The 16,235-nt window shown below is 56.9% G+C and overlaps 1 protein-coding gene across 4 annotated transcripts; it reads left to right on the top strand.

Annotated features, from left to right (window-relative positions):
- The first annotated feature begins 418 nt into the window (after window positions 1-418).
- Window positions 419-16,143, top strand: GRK6 (G protein-coupled receptor kinase 6). Of its 4 annotated transcripts, none has more exons than XM_067732695.1 (16): window positions 419-613; window positions 4,277-4,372; window positions 5,304-5,416; window positions 5,535-5,612; window positions 5,961-6,061; window positions 6,397-6,489; window positions 6,600-6,663; window positions 6,803-6,936; window positions 7,171-7,419; window positions 8,210-8,247; window positions 8,339-8,428; window positions 9,429-9,637; window positions 9,728-9,865; window positions 13,990-14,127; window positions 14,210-14,344; window positions 14,997-16,143. In XM_067732695.1, exons 1-16 carry the CDS (start codon window positions 562-564, stop codon window positions 15,066-15,068), a joined length of 1,800 nt encoding a protein of 599 aa, XP_067588796.1. In that variant the 5' UTR covers window positions 419-561; the 3' UTR covers window positions 15,069-16,143. The 4 variants fall into 4 exon arrangements, with proteins under 4 accessions (XP_067588796.1, XP_067588798.1, XP_067588797.1 ...); XM_067732697.1 differs by having other exon boundaries at window positions 14,537-16,143; XM_067732696.1 differs by having other exon boundaries at window positions 420-613; window positions 6,803-6,943; window positions 7,229-7,419.
- The last annotated feature ends 92 nt before the right edge of the window (window positions 16,144-16,235 follow it).

Below are 16,235 nucleotides of genomic sequence, written 5' to 3'. Positions count from 1 at the left end.
CCCACATCTAATGGCCCAATCAGAGTGCAAAGCTGAGAATGACTGACGCTTCTTTCATCCAATCAAATACAAGAGATCCGGGGCGTGACCCAGAGGACCCACCTCTTTTGTCCCAGCGGAGGGCTCGGCCCTAATTGGCAGTTTGGTATCCTACGAAGGCCCAGAAATTCGAACGTAGAGGCTGAACCCCACCGCAGACCAACCAGGAAGAGGTGACGTTTTAAGTCCCGCCCCCTGTTCCTTTGAACGAATTCCTGGCTCTGGGGGCGGGGGATGATGAAGAGGCTGTCTAATGGGAAGACGGCGCGGCGAGCGCTCTCCCGGTTATTGGCTGAGTAAAGTAAACAGTGGGCGGGCCGGGGCGGGGCGTGCCGGCGCAGGGGTGGCCCCCGGGAGGGGGCGCAGAGTGCTCGGCGGGCGGCGGCGGCCGGGGAGGCCCGGGAGGCCGCGGCGCGGTCACTGCGAGCCGAGCCGAGCCGCGCCGATCGCCATCCGGCCCCGGCTCCCTCGCGCAATCCCGGCCGGTGGCGCGGCCCGGCGGGCCCGGCGGCGCCGCAGCCCATGGAGCTCGAGAACATCGTAGCGAACACGGTGCTACTCAAGGCCCGGGAAGGTGAGGCTGTTGGGTGAGGAGAACGCGGGCGCGCGGCCTCAGAGCTCGACCGGGTGCCTCAGCCGCCCGATCCCCTAGGGCAGCTCGCTCCGTGCCCCGCACCTCGCGCAGACACGAGCCCTTCCGGCCTGTGGTCCTCTTTCTCCGCACCTGCCCCCCGGGAGCTGGAGCCCAGCAAGGGGTGGGTCATGCCGCCGCCCGCGCGGCGAGGAGGTGGGGTCGTGGTGAGGGAGTGAGAGGAGGAGAGAGGAAGGAAGAGGGAAGGGTGGGACCCCAGCCCCGGGAGAGCCTCTCTGAGCCCTCTCCCAGGTAAGAGGTAAGAAGATGCCCCAGGAAGGGAAAGGGGCAGCCCACACCCCACGTGCCCGGGCCCAGACTCCGGCGCCCAGCCTGGGCCGGCACAAAGTTGGTGCAGGGTAAAAGGTTTGGAAAATAAATTAACCGAGGCTCTGCCGTAGCACAGCCTTTGCGAGGTGGGGAAACTGCTGGTCATATATGCTACCAGCATGACTGCCACTTGCTCGGTGCCTCAGGACACTGGGGACAGAGGTGAATGGGTCACAGTTTTTGCCCTCGGGAGTAGTGGGGCAGATGGGCACAGAAAAAACTGGAAGCTGAGTTTTGAATGAAGGGAGGCATGCCAGGCTGGTAGGACTGTTAAGTGCAAGGCCTGGCAGAGGGAGCCTGTCTTGTGAACCTAGTGTTGCTGAGCTCCTCAGACATTACCAGGCACCTGCTCTATGAGGATCCTGGGGATGCATAGGGACCAGACTTGATCCTCATTGCCTTGCGGTCAGTCTGCCCCTCACCTGCCACTGTTCACCTCAGTAACATAATCACCGAACACCTACTCTGTGCCCTATCCTGTCCAGGTTGCCAGGGACCAGCAGAGAAGACACTTCTTTTTGGAACTCTAGGGCAGGGAGGTCAGGACTCTTTGCTGGGGTTTCAGGCTGAAAAAGACATCTGCTTCGCCTTTCTGACCTATTTTACAGGTGGGAAACTGAGGCTTAGATCAGTGACTAGCCCCAAGGACACACAATGAGACTGGTTGACTCACGCCTAGGACACAGGATGTCCCCAATGCAGTCTGTAGGAAACCCAGAGGAACCCCCAGCTGGCACAGCATCTGGTGCCCCCTGCCTGCCCAGTGCATGTTGACCCTGGGGAAGTGCTGCCTGGAAATGGGCATGGCAGTCTGGGTCCTCAGTGCCCAGAGCCTTCCTTATCTCCTGTCCATTATCGAGTCCTGGGGCTAGGCCTTCCTCCCAGCCTCTGGGGGCATCTGCCGATTCTGTTCTGCCTCGTCATCCAGCCATCCAGGGAGGAGGGGTGGGGAGAGCCTGGCCAGGCCTCCCTCCCTAGGACTGTAGCCAGTTCAGGCCTCAGGCCTGCTGAGAACACTGCCTTGCCTAACTAGAGAGTGTGGGCACCTTCTGATAGGCTTCCTCAGGAGGCATAGGGGGTTATGGCCAGACTGAGACCAATGCCTTCACTGGAGAATCCTTACTCCAACCTGGCTCTGTCCCTCTCACCTGGGTGGCTCTAGACAAGTCTCTTCTCTCTGAACTTCAGTAACTCTTTTTGTGGGATGGTTGAGGGTGGGACCTGAAAACTAAAGGAAATCCCAGTTGTCACTGAGTTTTGAACCCTGGTCTGTAGATTGAGTGCATTGGAATCACTTCATGAGCTGGCTGACAGCTTGGACCCCAGGCCTTTGCCAGCTTCCCAAGTGATCTGAGGCCCTGAGTGATTTGGGATTGCATGTATTCAGTTGACACCTGATGCCAGGCATGTTTGCGGTGGGAGAAGAGCTTGGGTTGTGGTCCTAGGGAACTGGGTTCAAGTCCTGACTCTGGGACCTCCAGCCTTCGTAATCTTGGACCAATTGACTCCTCATTTCAGGGCCTCGGTTTTCTCATAAAATTGGGCCAGGTCTGGAAGGATTGCTATGAGGATGAAGTGGGACAGCACTGGAGGTGTGAACCCTCACTTAGTCCTCCTTCCTTTCCCAGGCCCCCAGAGGCACGGGGAGGGGACCAGGCTGGGGTGGGGAGGAGCCCCACTGACTCTGGTGGCAGTTCCAGGACAGGATATTTGCATGTGACTCTGCTGCTGCCTTGATGTGGCTGGGAGGAGGGAGAGGAGGAAGTAAGTGATGGGGGTAGCAGGCGGATGGAGAGGTGGGGGAGGAGTTCCCCTTCTGGGGAGGCCTTGCCCTGGGTTGGGGGGTGGGGGTCTGTTGCTCACTCACAGTGGAGCAATGACTGTGGGGTATGCTGGGTGCAGGCTGCAGGAGGGCTGCTAGCAGGTTTCCCAATGGGTACCCTACAACACTTCCTCTTCCAGGCAGCTTAGGTCAGGCAGCCTATTGGAGGACCCAGCCTTGCCCTCTCCCTAGACGGTGGCTCCTCCTGCACCACCTGCCTTCAGCCAGGCCAGATGGAAACAAGGCTGGGGAAACTGAGGCCAGGCAAGGGATAGTGGTGGCCTGAGGTTGCCACTGAGTTGTTGGAGCTGGGACCCACCTCTTGCCACAGCTCTGCTGGGTACTGGACAGAGACTCTCCTGGTCACCATCACAATACCTCTGGAGATGGCTCTGGACCTGAAGTACACATGGAGAAATTGAGGTTCCTAGAGAGCAAGTGATGGGCCTGAAGTGTAAAGTGGAGATTCAAACCAGGTCTGTAAGATTCCAAGACTCAGGCTCCTTCCACCATTTTCAACCTCATGGCCCACAGGCCACATCTAGCTAGATCTCTAACATGTTTTATTTATTGGGCTGCAGTGGGTTTTTTAAAATATAGGAACCAATATTTCATGGAACAGTCCAGAGTCTCAGCTGATTTTGAAAAGTCAAAAGAGCTGGCCACACTGGGCCAGCATTCCTGCCTAGTAACAATCAAGCAGTCAGCCGTGGTTGTGCTGCAGCTGCCCCTGTTTGAAGCGGCATGCCGGGTCCAGTTCCCACACTCCTCACCACTCCCTGTTGTCTACCATCTGGCCCACATTTACTGTACCTGTCTGGCTCTGTAGGCATTTGAGCTGCTACCCTGGTCTCAGCAGCTACAGATGAGGGGTCAGCTAGGTAAAATGAGGCAGGTAGCAGGACCAGGAAAGCAGGGGTAGGGATCCTGAGTGTCAACCCTCCTGCCACCACTTTGTTTGCGTCTCTGATAGCTCTGATGCAGGGCCTCGTAATAGGGGCCTGGAGCCTACCTGGTGACCCAGGCTGCCCTCTGCCTCTGGCATCTCTCAGGCATGTCCCACATGTCCTGGAACATCTCCCTTCTGGGCCTTGACTTACACAGTTCCCACCACTATCGTGTCCTTCTCTTTCTTCACCTGGGAAACTCCTACCTGGTAGGAAGAAGCTGAGGCCTGCCAAAGCTACCTGGAAACCCCACTCTCCCCCAGTGGCTGGCCTCATGCCCCTCTTGGCTCTTCCAGCCCAGAAGCCCCTAGCAGGTGGGCCTAGGGGCCCATGTTTGTCCTGGAACCCAGCGAGGGCATGTTGCAGCACACGGAAGGAAGGCCCGAGGTGCCTCCCAGAGTGGACTGGGCCTAGGCTGGACCCTGAAGGCCTCTGGATTGCACTGAGGGTGGAGGGGAGGCACGGCAGTGGCGGGACTCGAGACCCAGCACCTGTTTGCTTCCACAGGTGGTGGCGGGAATCGCAAAGGCAAAAGCAAGAAATGGCGTCAGATGCTGCAGTTCCCTCATATCAGCCAGTGCGAAGAGCTGCGGCTCAACATTGGTGAGACCTGGGTAGAGACGGGGGCTGGGGTGAAGAGGTGAGAGGGCCTTGCTGGTGCCACGGGGCCTCCCCCAAGACCTTGCCTCAGGGTGGAGGGGCAGGGTTGGGGGTTTTGGGGAGCAGAGAAATTGAGGCCGCACCACCAACCCAGTTTCAGTTCCTGGGCTTGGGCTGGGTGGAGGGCAGAGAGCACATAGGACAGCAGCGGGTGGTTGGGGTAGGCGTGGGGAGGAGGACGGGGTCAGATTGGGGGCGATCTGAGGGAAGCAGCGGAAGGGAGGGCCTCAGGCGAGCAGGGCTCGCAGGATGGAGCGGAGGGTGCTTCAGGGGCTGGAGTCAGCCCTCACCGACTGCCCGGGGAGCCCCAGGCCTGTGCTCAGCCCCACCCAGCCTGGCCCTGCAGGTGCCCCGCAAAACCTTAACGAGAAGGGCCAGGCCCCCTCTGAAGGCCTGCACGTGGGCTAGGAGTACACCATGGCTGCTTCCACCGCCGGGAAGGAGGCCTAGCCTCGAGCTCGCCGGAAGCCACAGCTTCCTCCCACACTTTCGCCAGGCAGTCAGCAGGTGTGGGCCGGGCCCAAGCCGGGCCGGAACCTCACAGACCACACCCAACCCCAACTGTGACGTATGCAAGTGGTGTGAACCAGGAGACAGCGGCTGGAAGTGAGGACCCCAGCTCTGGAGCCACACTCCTGGCTGTGTGACCTTGGGCTAATTACTTATCCTCTCTGGGCCTCGGAGTCCCAAGCTATGATGGCAGTAACAGTAGTGCCACCTCATTGCTGTGGTGAGGGTTCTAAAGGAGACAATGGCTGCCATACTGCAGGGCTGGAAGCTGTTGTTAGGGCCCCGGGCCTGGTGGTGTGGACAGGAGTGCCCTGCCGGTGGGCTCCAGGTCCAGAAATCCAACAGCTCCCACCCCTGCCTGCAGAGTGTGACTACCACAGCCTGTGCAAGCGGCAGCCCATCGGGCGCCTGCTGTTCCGAGAGTTCTGCGCCACGAGGCCCGAGCTGACCCGCTGCATTGCCTTCCTGGACGGGGTGGTGAGTGCAGCCCAGCCCAACACCAAGGGTGGGCAGAGGTCCCGGGCCACATGTGCCCCATCTCCCCACACCTGTTGCTGTACCCAAACCCCAAGCTTCTCTGCCTCCCACCCCGCAGGCTGACTATGAAGTGACCCCTGATGAGAAGCGGAAGGAGTGTGGGTGGCGGCTAATGCAGAATTTTCTGAGCCACACGGTAAGTGAGCACTGATGGAGGGATGATGGCAGCGGGTAGAGCTCAGTGATGGGGAGAGGATTGACCACAGCTCAGGCAGAGAGTGCCCTGGAGCTGCTCCAGGCTCACCAGGCAGCATTGCAGGCATGGAGCCCAGGAGGGTGGGCTGGGGCTCTGGACCCTGCAGCCTGCCAGCAGCTCTGCTTCACCCTGCCTCAAGGGGAACAGCAGAAACCAAGTTCAGCAACTGGGCAGGCTGGCGCACCTCCAGCCCATAGCCACCCCAGCACAGTCCCGAGGTCTCTGCCCTGGGAGTGGGTGGCTGGCCAAGGGAGCCCCTGCACTGACATGTCTGTGGCTTGTCCCTAGGGTCCCGACCTCATCCCTGACGTCCCCCGGCAACTGGTGACTAACTGTGCCCAGCGGCTGGAGCAGGGGCCCTGCAAAGACCTCTTCCAGGAGCTCACCCGGTAAGCCTCTCCCTGCCCATAGGCTGAGAATCGTGTCCTGACGGGTGGGTTTCTGTGGACCCAGAAGGCTGTGAACAGTTCAGCAGGTGGTGAGGAAGCTCAGCCCCTCACCCCAGCCTTACGCCAGCTCTGTGACCTTGGGCAGGTTGCCTCCCCTCTCTGTAGCCTCTTGGGCTTCAGCCAGGATGCATGTCTCCCACCTAGGTGGGTTAGCAAGAGGGCTGGCTGAGGATGCTGCGTTTCAGGCTGAGCATACACACAACAGGGGGCCTGGCCCATCAAGCCAAGAACTTGGGGAGTCAGGGGCTGACCAGTGGGCTGGGTCTTCTCGATAGGCTGACCCACGAGTACCTGAGTGTGGCCCCTTATACCGACTACCTCGACAGCATCTACTTCAACCGTTTCCTGCAGTGGAAGTGGCTGGAAAGGTGAGCTCCTTGAAGGCTGGGCTGGGCTGGGCCAGGCCAGGTTGTGGGGGCTCTCATGGGCGTCAGGCCCCTGATCAGCTAGTGTTTGATCCCCAACCCCTTGTCCACAGGCAGCCAGTGACCAAAAACACCTTCAGGCAGTACCGAGTCCTGGGCAAAGGTGGCTTTGGGGAGGTGAGTGGCCAGGCCAGAGCCCAGCAGAGTGCAGAGGTGGGGTAGGGTGGACCCTGACAAGCCCCTTCCCCCTTTGAGCCCCTGTACCCCCAGGAAGGGCACAGCTGGTCCCCATTTGCCCCATCTACCCTGGCTACAGGTATGTGCCTGCCAGGTGCGGGCAACAGGCAAGATGTACGCCTGCAAGAAGCTGGAGAAGAAGCGGATCAAGAAGAGGAAAGGGGAGGCCATGGCCCTCAATGAGAAGCAGATCCTGGAGAAAGTGAACAGTAGGTTTGTAGTAAGTACAGACAGGAGACCCTTCCCTTTCCCCTGGCCACGCCTGCTCTCCCCACTCGCTGGACTAAGATCTCTTCCCTGCCACAGGCCCCCTCTAGGCACAACTGCCTCCCTTGTCCTCAGAGATGCCTGGGAAGGGTGGGTTTGGGGAATTGACACCTGGCCTAGGGAGCAGGCTGGGCCCCAGGGAGTGGTACTAAGAAGGATTTTTCGGGCGGCTGGCACCAGCCCCCCCACCAGGTGGCCCACGGCCCCTGCTTCAGGGCTCGGACCCTCTTGGTCACAGGTGAGCTTGGCCTACGCCTATGAGACCAAGGACGCGCTGTGCCTGGTGCTGACGCTGATGAACGGAGGCGACCTCAAGTTCCACATCTACCACATGGGCCAGGCTGGCTTCCCCGAGGCTCGGGCCGTCTTCTACGCGGCAGAGATCTGCTGCGGCCTGGAGGACCTGCACCGGGAACGCATCGTGTACAGGTGCAGGGGTGTGGCCCTCCTGGCCAGGGGCCGCAACTGGGCTTGGGTGGAGGCTGCAGAGAGATGTTGGTGTGCTGGGGCTGTCACTGCAGGCGCAAGTCTGTCTGGGCTCTGGCTGGGGACTCCACACTCACCCACACTAGGCAGACTTGAGAGGCTCAGAACCCAGGCTCTGGGGTCTGGTTGACCACGTGTGAATCCCGGCATTGTCGCCCCTCTCTCACTCTGTGACCTTGGCCACTCAGCTCCCTGCTCACAACACCATTTTCTTTCCTGGGAAGCAAAGACTATATATAACTCCTGCTTCTCAGGTTGTTGTAGGGAATGAATGAGATAATGCTGTAAAGTACATAGAACTCGGTAGTGGAGAGCTCCTCTTACTACTATTACTGGTGATGATTTCATTTGAGCCTCACAACAGCTCCATGAGGAGATGGATGAGTAGCCTCATTTGACAGATGGAAAAGGTAGAGTTAGCCACCAGAGTGGAGGGAGAGCACTAGAGGTGAACAAAGCTGCTGGTGATGTCTGGGAAGCTTCCCTCTGAGTGGGAACTGCCTTCCACTTGCCTAGCGAGTCCCAGGAGTCCTGGCTGCATAGATCCTTCATCTGCTCCCTCAGGTTGGGGCTGCTGCCAGGGAAGGCAGGGCTGTCTGTCTTCTGGCAACAAAAGGCTCCCACACCTTGCTGCACATCCCATCCTAGGGGGTGAGCGAGCTAGGAGGGGGTGGCCCTGTCTGGCTGCTGGGCAAACTGAGCAGCATCTGATCCTGCCCTTCTCTCCCCACAGGGACCTAAAGCCAGAGAACATCCTACTAGATGACCACGGTGGGTGAGGGGCCACAAAGGGTGGGAGAGGCATGGGGGAGGTCTGGCCCACCTGCCTAACGGGCCTCCCTGCTTCTCCATCCACATTCAGGTCACATCCGCATCTCCGACCTGGGGCTGGCAGTGCACGTACCTGAGGGCCAGACGATCAAAGGCCGTGTGGGTACTGTGGGCTACATGGGTGAGTCTCCCTTCCCTCTGGCCCGCCAGCCTCCTGGGTCCTCTATCTGTCTTGGGCCCAGTCCCACCACCCCTGTTGGGAAGTCTCCTGTACCTCAGGAAATAGAAAGAGCTGATGTTCTTCTTTTATAGATGAGGAGACCAAGACTCAGCCAGGGCCCCACACACTGTGAATCCACAGCATTCACTCACTACATATTCATTGAGCTACTCCTACTGGCCGGGCCTACAGGTGGCTACCAGTGAAAGACAAGGGCCTCATACCTGTTTCCATGGCCCCGGCTCTCCACTCCCGAGACCTGCCCATGCTAGAAGTGGGAGTGCCCATCTGTGGCGGAGGCCAAGATGTGGCCCCAAATTCCCCTTGGGACCATGTGACACAATAGACAGAGCTCCAGCTATGGGCTCCACCTCTTCCTTGTTATGTGTCCTCGGGCCGGACATTCTGCTTCTCCCAGCCTCACTTTCCCTGACTGTAAAGTGATCATCACCTACTCCCAGGGTTGCCTTGAAGATGAAAAGAGGTAGTAGAGGCAAAAATCCCTACCTGCCTGTCCTGGCAGGCAGTAGCTATCCAGCAAATCAGTTGCTGTCTTCTTTCCTCTCTTTGATATTAAATCTAGAGGTTGCAAACTGGCAGCCACACTAGGCCTAATTTGGCCTCCATCTGTGTTTAAATCAAATTGTTGTTCAAACAATCTGAATTGATTGCCAACATTTGATAACCCAGACAGCTTCATGTTAAAAATACGGATTTCTGACTTCTCTTGAAAAGTCAGAAGACGTGGCCCCCTGCAGGGCCATACCAGCGCACTTTGATGGGATGTGTGCTCTCCAACTCACCTCAGTCCCCACCGGGCTGCTGATGTTGCCTGCCTGGGTGGTGCCAGTGGGTGTCTGAGCTGGTTACCCCACCTTGACATGCATGCTGGGCATTCCTGGGGCCCCGGGGCACAATTCCGCCTCCTGCCCCGTCTTAACTCCTGTGCTGTCCCTCCCAGCCCCAGAGGTGGTGAAGAACGAACGGTACACATTCAGCCCGGACTGGTGGGCGCTAGGCTGCCTCCTGTACGAGATGATCGCAGGCCAGTCACCCTTCCAGCAGAGAAAAAAGAAGATTAAGCGGGAGGAGGTGGAGCGGCTGGTAAAGGAGGTGCCCGAGGAGTACTCAGAGCACTTTTCCCCGCAGGCCCGCTCGCTCTGTTCCCAGGTACAGCAGCCAGCAGGAGGCCCAACCGGCCAGGGCTGGGGCTGGGGGCGCCTCTCCCGGGGCTACCCTGACCACCCTGCCTTGCTGTAGCTCCTCTGCAAGGACCCTGCTGAGCGCCTGGGGTGTGGGGGGGGCGGTGCCCGCGAGGTGAAGGAGCACCCCCTCTTCAAGAAGCTGAACTTCAAGCGGCTGGGAGCCGGCATGCTAGAACCACCCTTCAAGCCTGATGTGAGTGCTGCCCCCTCCTGCCGAGGGCAGGGCCAAGCCCTGGCTGGGGGGCAGGGGTGAGCGGGAAGGGTTGGGGGCTCTTGGAGGATTGGTTGGGACACCCTCATTGCAAGTGTTAGAAAACTCAAGTGTGTTAACCAGCAAAACAGAATTCACCAGGCTCAGAAAAATGAAAAGCTGTGGGAGAGGCCTTGCTTTTGGCCCACCCGATCCAGGGCTCCAACAATGTTGCAGGAATTCCGTCTTCCTCTCTCTGACCACTACTGGTCAGTGTGCAGGCTTCCCTTTCAGGCAGCTGTCCCCAGGGTGTGGCAGGCCTACATCTTAACAGCTCAGCCACCCTAGAAGACAGAGAGTGCCTCTTGCCCAATAATTTCAAAAGAAGTCCGAAAAGGAAAAACAAGGCCTGAGGCTGATGCTCATTGCCTGATTGCCCAGAGGCCCCTCAGCAGCCACACCTGGATCCTATACCCACCTGAGCCACTGCCAGTGGTGGGAGATGGGTTTCCCAAAGGAAAACTAAGATGCCTTGCCAGCAGGGGAAAGGCCCATTGGGCTGGCAAAATATCTGCTGCCCACTACACCTGGCAATGCTGACCTCCTGTCTGGGAGCAGGACACTCCCCTCTGCAGAGTCTCACTCATTTACTGAGCATCTCAGTGGGTCAGGCATCCTCCTGGCAGAAACATCCTCGAGTCATCAAATTCTAAGTGGCAGAAGCCCAACTCAAACTTACGCCCAACATGGAGCTTATTGGTTCATTTGGCCAGAAAGTCCCAGAGTAGGGCCAATGTCAGGGTTTCATACCATGTTGTCAGGACTCCATCTCTTGGCTCTGCTGCAGCCTGTTGACTGTTCTCCCACTGAATTCAGGCTTCTCTGTATAAAGTCATAGGGAAGGTTCTGATTGGCCAAGATTAGATCACGTGCTTGCCCCCCCTCTCATGTGTAAAAGGACTGGGACCTGTGATTGACAGTTCACCAGGAACACGGGGGAGGAAGGTAGGTGATGGGCAGGCCAGGTTGGTGGCTGTCAACCATGCACGTGATTGTTTACACATTCAACAAATATTCTGAGTGCCCATATGTACCAGACCTCAGAATTAATAGAGTCAACAGGACCCAGTCCTCCCTTCATGTTCTAGTGGGAAGACACAGCAAAATAAACCAGTAAGTGAAAAAAGAGTTGTGGGGAGGTGGGAGTATTTCTAGACAGGATGGTCTCTGAGGAGCTGTTGGTTAAGTAGAAGCCTAAAATACGTGAAGGACAGAGCTGTACCAGGATTTGGGGCATGAGCATTCCAGGGAGAAGGAGCAGCCAGGCATTAAGATCCTAGTACAGGGACCAGCCTTGAGAGGTGGAACAGCAGTGAAGGCCAGTGTAGCTGGCATGAGCATGTGCAGGGAACGTGGAGCAAGAATGTGAGGTGGGGGTGTGGGCCACAGAGCAGGGGAGCAGGATCGGGAGTGGGAGGCCACCTAGTGGGCTGCTGCCTCTGCAGAACTGCATCTTGTAGGTGGGTCTCACCAGCAACCCACGGTTTTAGCCTTGCTGTGGGCAGTTGAACTGAGAGCCTGACTTCCGGCAGCCTGCCTCAGGGCTGGCCCTGCCACTCGAGTTTACTCCTCCTTCCCTGCACACCAACCTTGAAAATCAGTGCCCTGGAGTTTAACTTTTTTTAGAAGCAGCAGATGAAAAATGTGCTTGATGATGATATAGTTTTTAACAGCTTTATTGAGTTCATATACCATACAACTCACTCCTTGAAAGGATATAATTAAATGGCTTTTAGCATAGTCAGGTTGTGCAACCATCACCGCAATCAATTTTAGAACGTTTGCATCACCCCTCCCCGCAAAGTACCCCATACTCATTAGCAGTCATTCCCCATTCTCCCCTCCCCTGGCCCTTGGCATCCACTCTTCGACCTTTTGTGTGTGTGTGTGTGTGTGTCTGCGTTGTGTCTTCGTTGCTGTGCGCGGGCTTTCTCTAGTTGCGACGAGCAGGGGCTACTCTTTGATGTGGTGCACGGGCTTCTCATTGCAGTGGCTTCTCTTGTTGCAGAGCACAGGCTCTAGGCATGCAGGCTTCAGTAGTTGTGGCTCACGGACTCTAGAGTGTAGTCTCAGTAGTTGTGGTGCATGGGCTTAGTTGTTTCACGGCGTGTGGGATCTTCCCGGAACAGGGCTCAAGCCCGTGTCCCCTGCATTGGCAGGCAGATTCTTAACTGCGGCGCCACCAGGGACATCCCTACTAATCTACTTTATGTCTCTCTATATTTGCCTATTCTGGACATTTCATATTAATGGGATTATATAATATGTGGTCCTTTGTGACTGGCTTTTTGCACTTTGCATACTGTTTTCAGGGTTCACCAATGTTGTAGCATTTATTGGTCCTGCATTCCTTTTTTATGACTGAATAATATTCCATTGTATGAATATGACACATTTTGTTTGTTCATCAGTTGATTGACATTAGGGTTGTTTCCACTTTGGGGCTATGATGAATAATGCTGTTTTGAGCATTCACATACAAGTTTTTGTGGGGACATATGTTTTCATTTCTCTGGGACATACACCTAGAAGTTGAATGCTGGCTCATATGGTAACGCTATGTTTAACCTTTTGGGGAACTGCCAGACTTTTCCAAAAAGCGGCTGTATGATTTTACATGATAATATTTTGACATCCTTAACAGTAGGACTTAGAAAAAAATGTAACGATGAAAAAAGAAGTGGCCTTCTGGAGTGAGGTGGGCTCCTGGCAGAGGGCTGGGGGCGCAGAGAGGTGGGAGGAATGTTCTAATCCTTTGGTTGGCTGTGAAGCAGAAGGGGATGGAATATGCCATTGGACATCCCAGGACAGAGGACCTATCAGCTCCAGGCCCCGCATGGAGTACCCAGCTGAGATTCAGTCTGCGCTGCCCTCACCAGTTGCACCTAGACAGCTGTATACAGGTGGAGGGGGGTGCCTGTTGCTGATTCCGTATGGCACTGTGGGGGCTGTTTGGCCACCGTGGGTCAGCTCTGCAGCCTTGTCAGGCAGTGAGCAGTGAGGGATAATGAGCCCCAGTTTAGAGGGGAACTTGGGCCTCAGAGAGAAGGGACTGCCATGCTCAGGAAGTGCATGGGGCACTTGTGTTTTGTTTTGTTTTGGAAGTGTAGTAGATTTACAGTGTTGTGTATTAGTTTCTGGTGTACAGCAAAGTGATTCAGATATATATATGTACAGATGTATATATGTGTATATGTGTGTGTATACATATTCTTTTTCAGATTCTTTTCCATTGTAGTTTATTACAAGGGATTGAATATGGTTCCCCACGCTATACAGTAAGACTGTGATGTTTATCTATTTTATATATTGTAAAATATATCTGCTAATCCCAAACTCCTTATTTATCCTCCCCCCTTCCTCTTTGATAACCATGAGTTTGTTTTCTATGTCTGTGAGTCTGTTTCTGTTTTGTAAATAAGTTCATTTGTATCATTTTTTTAGATTCCACATATAAGTGATGTCATACATATAAGTGATGTCATGTTAAATATATTTGTCTTTTTTTTTTTTTTTTTTTGGCGGTACGCGGGCCTCTCACTGCTGTGGCCTCTCCCATTGTGGAGCACAGGCTCCGGACACACAGGCTCAGCGGCCATGACTCACGGGCCCAGCCGCTCTGCGGCACGTGGGATCCTCCCGGACCGGGGCACGGACCCGTGTCCCCTGCATCGGCAGGCAGACTGTCAACCACTGAGCCACCAGGGAAGCCCAATATATTTGTCTTTGTACGACTTACTTCACTTGGTATGATAATCTCTGGGTCCATCCATGTTGCTGCACATGGCATTATTTCATTCTTTTTTATGTCTGAGTAATATTCCACTGTACATTATTTATATACATGTGCCACATCTTCTTTACCCACTCATCTGTGGATGGACACTTAGGTTGCTTCCATGTCATGGCCATTGTTAATAGTGCTGCTGTAAACACTGGGGGCACCTGCAAACCAGGAAGCTGCAAGGGTCAGGGCAAACCCAGCCCCAGCTCAGGGTTGAGCTGCCCTCCTGTCGAGGAGGGGTGTGTGTGGTGTTCCTGTCTAACCACTGCCTCTGTCCCCCCAGCCCCAGGCCATTTACTGCAAGGATGTTCTGGATATCGAACAGTTCTCCACAGTTAAGGGTGTGGAGCTGGAAGCCACTGACCAGGACTTCTACCAGAAATTTGCCACGGGCAGTGTGTCCATCCCCTGGCAGAATGAGGTGGGGACCTGCCCAGCTGATGGGGTGGGCTCCAGAGGGGCACCCTTGGGGTCAGTACTCACAGCTACCTGTTCTGTGGCAGATGGTGGAGACCGAGTGCTTCCAGGAGCTGAATGTCTTCGGGCTGGATGGCTCGGTTCCCCCAGACCTGGACTGGAAGGGCCAGCCACCTGCACCCCCAAAGAAGGGACTGCTGCAGAGGCTCTTCAGTCGCCAGGTAACCCCCAGCAGTGTCCTACCTGGGTCCCCCACCTGGCTCCAGGGGACGGTGGGTGGGAGGCAGAGCCGGTGCCTGCATGCGCGGGGAGTAGGCATCCTCCAGCCATGTCAGCGGTGCCCAGGGTCTCTGGCCTCATTCCCGCCTGTCCCCCACCCCCGGCTGGGCTCACGGCCTCTTTTCTCTTTCCAGAGGTGAGCAGTGTGGGCTCCCCATGGGTTGGCCTTGCTGCCCGGCCTTGGGGAGCCACAGACAGCCCTTCCATGGCAGAGGCGAGATGTGGGCGAAAGAAGTCTGGTGCCCGCTCCCTACCTCCCCCTCCCCACTGCTTCCGTGCCCAGCACCTGCAAGCTGCTAGCCTTGCTTAGCCATCTGTCTCCCCATGCCCTGCCTCCACCGGCCCCAGGGGAGAGGGCCCTGGCAGAGCCTGGGATCCACCTGGTCCTCCTCACTTCAGCCTGTTGCCAGCAGCCTCTGCACTGATGTCCACACATGTCTGGCCTGAGCTGCTGCTCTGGGCTCCTCGTGGGGAGCCCCCTCCTTGGAGCACGGAGCTCCTGGTCTGCCCTGGCAGGGCCGGCCCAGGTGACGGCCCTGGTAGCTAACTGCGCCTGCTCTGCCTCTCTCCCTCCGTGTCTTCCCCGCCCTCCAGGACTGCTGTGGGAACTGCAGCGACAGTGAGGAAGAGCTTCCCGCCCGCCTCGAGCTCCCCACCCGCCTCTAGCCCCCAACCTGAGGCCCCGCCGGGCGGTTGGCGGTAGCAGCTACTCCAAGCGCTGTTTACAGTTTTGCACAGTGGTCTTCCCCATTGTCCACTCAAGTTGTGGCCTGGGGAACACAGCCGGAGCTGTCCCCAGTGCCCTCTGCCCCTCAGCCCCTGGTCTGGCTGAGTTTGGCAAGGCCTGGACTGTCCCTGGGACAAAGGTGCGTCCCTTCAGCTCTTGTCTGTGGAGCTCGGGGCTTTCTGTATTTATGTCTTTGTACGAATGTATATAGCAACCAGAGCGTTCTTAAGACCCACGCTGGAGCCGGCAGAGGGGCTGCTGCCACACTCCAGGCACCTCAGGCCCAGCTCAGACGGGCGAGGTTGGGCCAGGCCAGGCCCCTGGGCCCCCAGCACTGTGCTTGCCACCGCCGACCTCCGAGTGAGACTCGTGCCTGCCCCTGCCGCCCTGGGCTTAGGCCGCCACCTCTGGGGCCCAATACTGTCCCTTCTCAGCACCTGTCAGAGCTGGATCTGGGACCTTTCTGTCCCCTAGGCCTGTGCCAAAGTGTGACCAGAGATTGGGCTGACCCTGGGACCCCTCAGTCCACTGCCCAGGCTGTCCCAGATGGGTCTGCCTCTGCCTTCCAGCTCCCAGGTCACCTTGTCCCTTGTGCTGGGCCCTGTCCTGAAGACACCTCGTGCAGAAACACCCCAGCCCAGGCCAGGGGAAGGGTAGGGGTGGGGGTGTCCCTGACCAACCCTCAAACATTCCAGACTCCCCTCATAACAGACACATGTGCCCAGCAATAATCCACCCCTCCCAGTGTGTGCCTGTGGTGTGTGTGTGTGTGTGTGTGTGTGTGAGAGAGAGAGAGAGAGAGAGAGAAGGGGGCAGGCGAGGCTGTGGGCCTGCACCCTAGGCCCCAGCCCTGGCCCCTCCCGGACTGTGATGGCCATCCTGGTCCCAGTGTTAGGGTAGCGTGGGATTACAGGGTCCCAGTTTTTCCATATTTAAAGCCAATTTTTATTACCCATTTTGTCCAATATAAGCTGCCACATGTCTCTGTGTGAATACAGTCTGAGCACAAACCTGGCCAGCTGCCCCTGCCTGCCTCTTTCTTGCCCCTGGTGGTCCAGGGGTCTTCCTGCTTCCCTGGCCCTGCTGGAAGTGGAAAGAGATTGGAA

Source organism: Pseudorca crassidens, chromosome 3 (genome assembly GCF_039906515.1).
Source record: "Pseudorca crassidens isolate mPseCra1 chromosome 3, mPseCra1.hap1, whole genome shotgun sequence".
NCBI classification, from domain to species: domain Eukaryota; kingdom Metazoa; phylum Chordata; class Mammalia; order Artiodactyla; family Delphinidae; genus Pseudorca; species Pseudorca crassidens.
The sequence above is the reverse complement of the archived record's forward strand: the minus strand, read 5'-3'. Positions and strand labels throughout refer to the sequence as shown.

Coding starts and splice junctions, on each gene's coding strand:
- GRK6 (XM_067732695.1), top strand. CDS start 562: ATGGAGCTCGAGAACATCGTAGCGAACACGGTGCTACTCAAGGCCCGG. Junction 5,417..5,534: donor TTGCCTTCCTGGACGGGGTG/GTGAGTGCAGCC, acceptor CCCACCCCGCAG/GCTGACTATGAAGTGACCCC. Junction 9,638..9,727: donor CCCGCTCGCTCTGTTCCCAG/GTACAGCAGCCA, acceptor GCCTTGCTGTAG/CTCCTCTGCAAGGACCCTGC.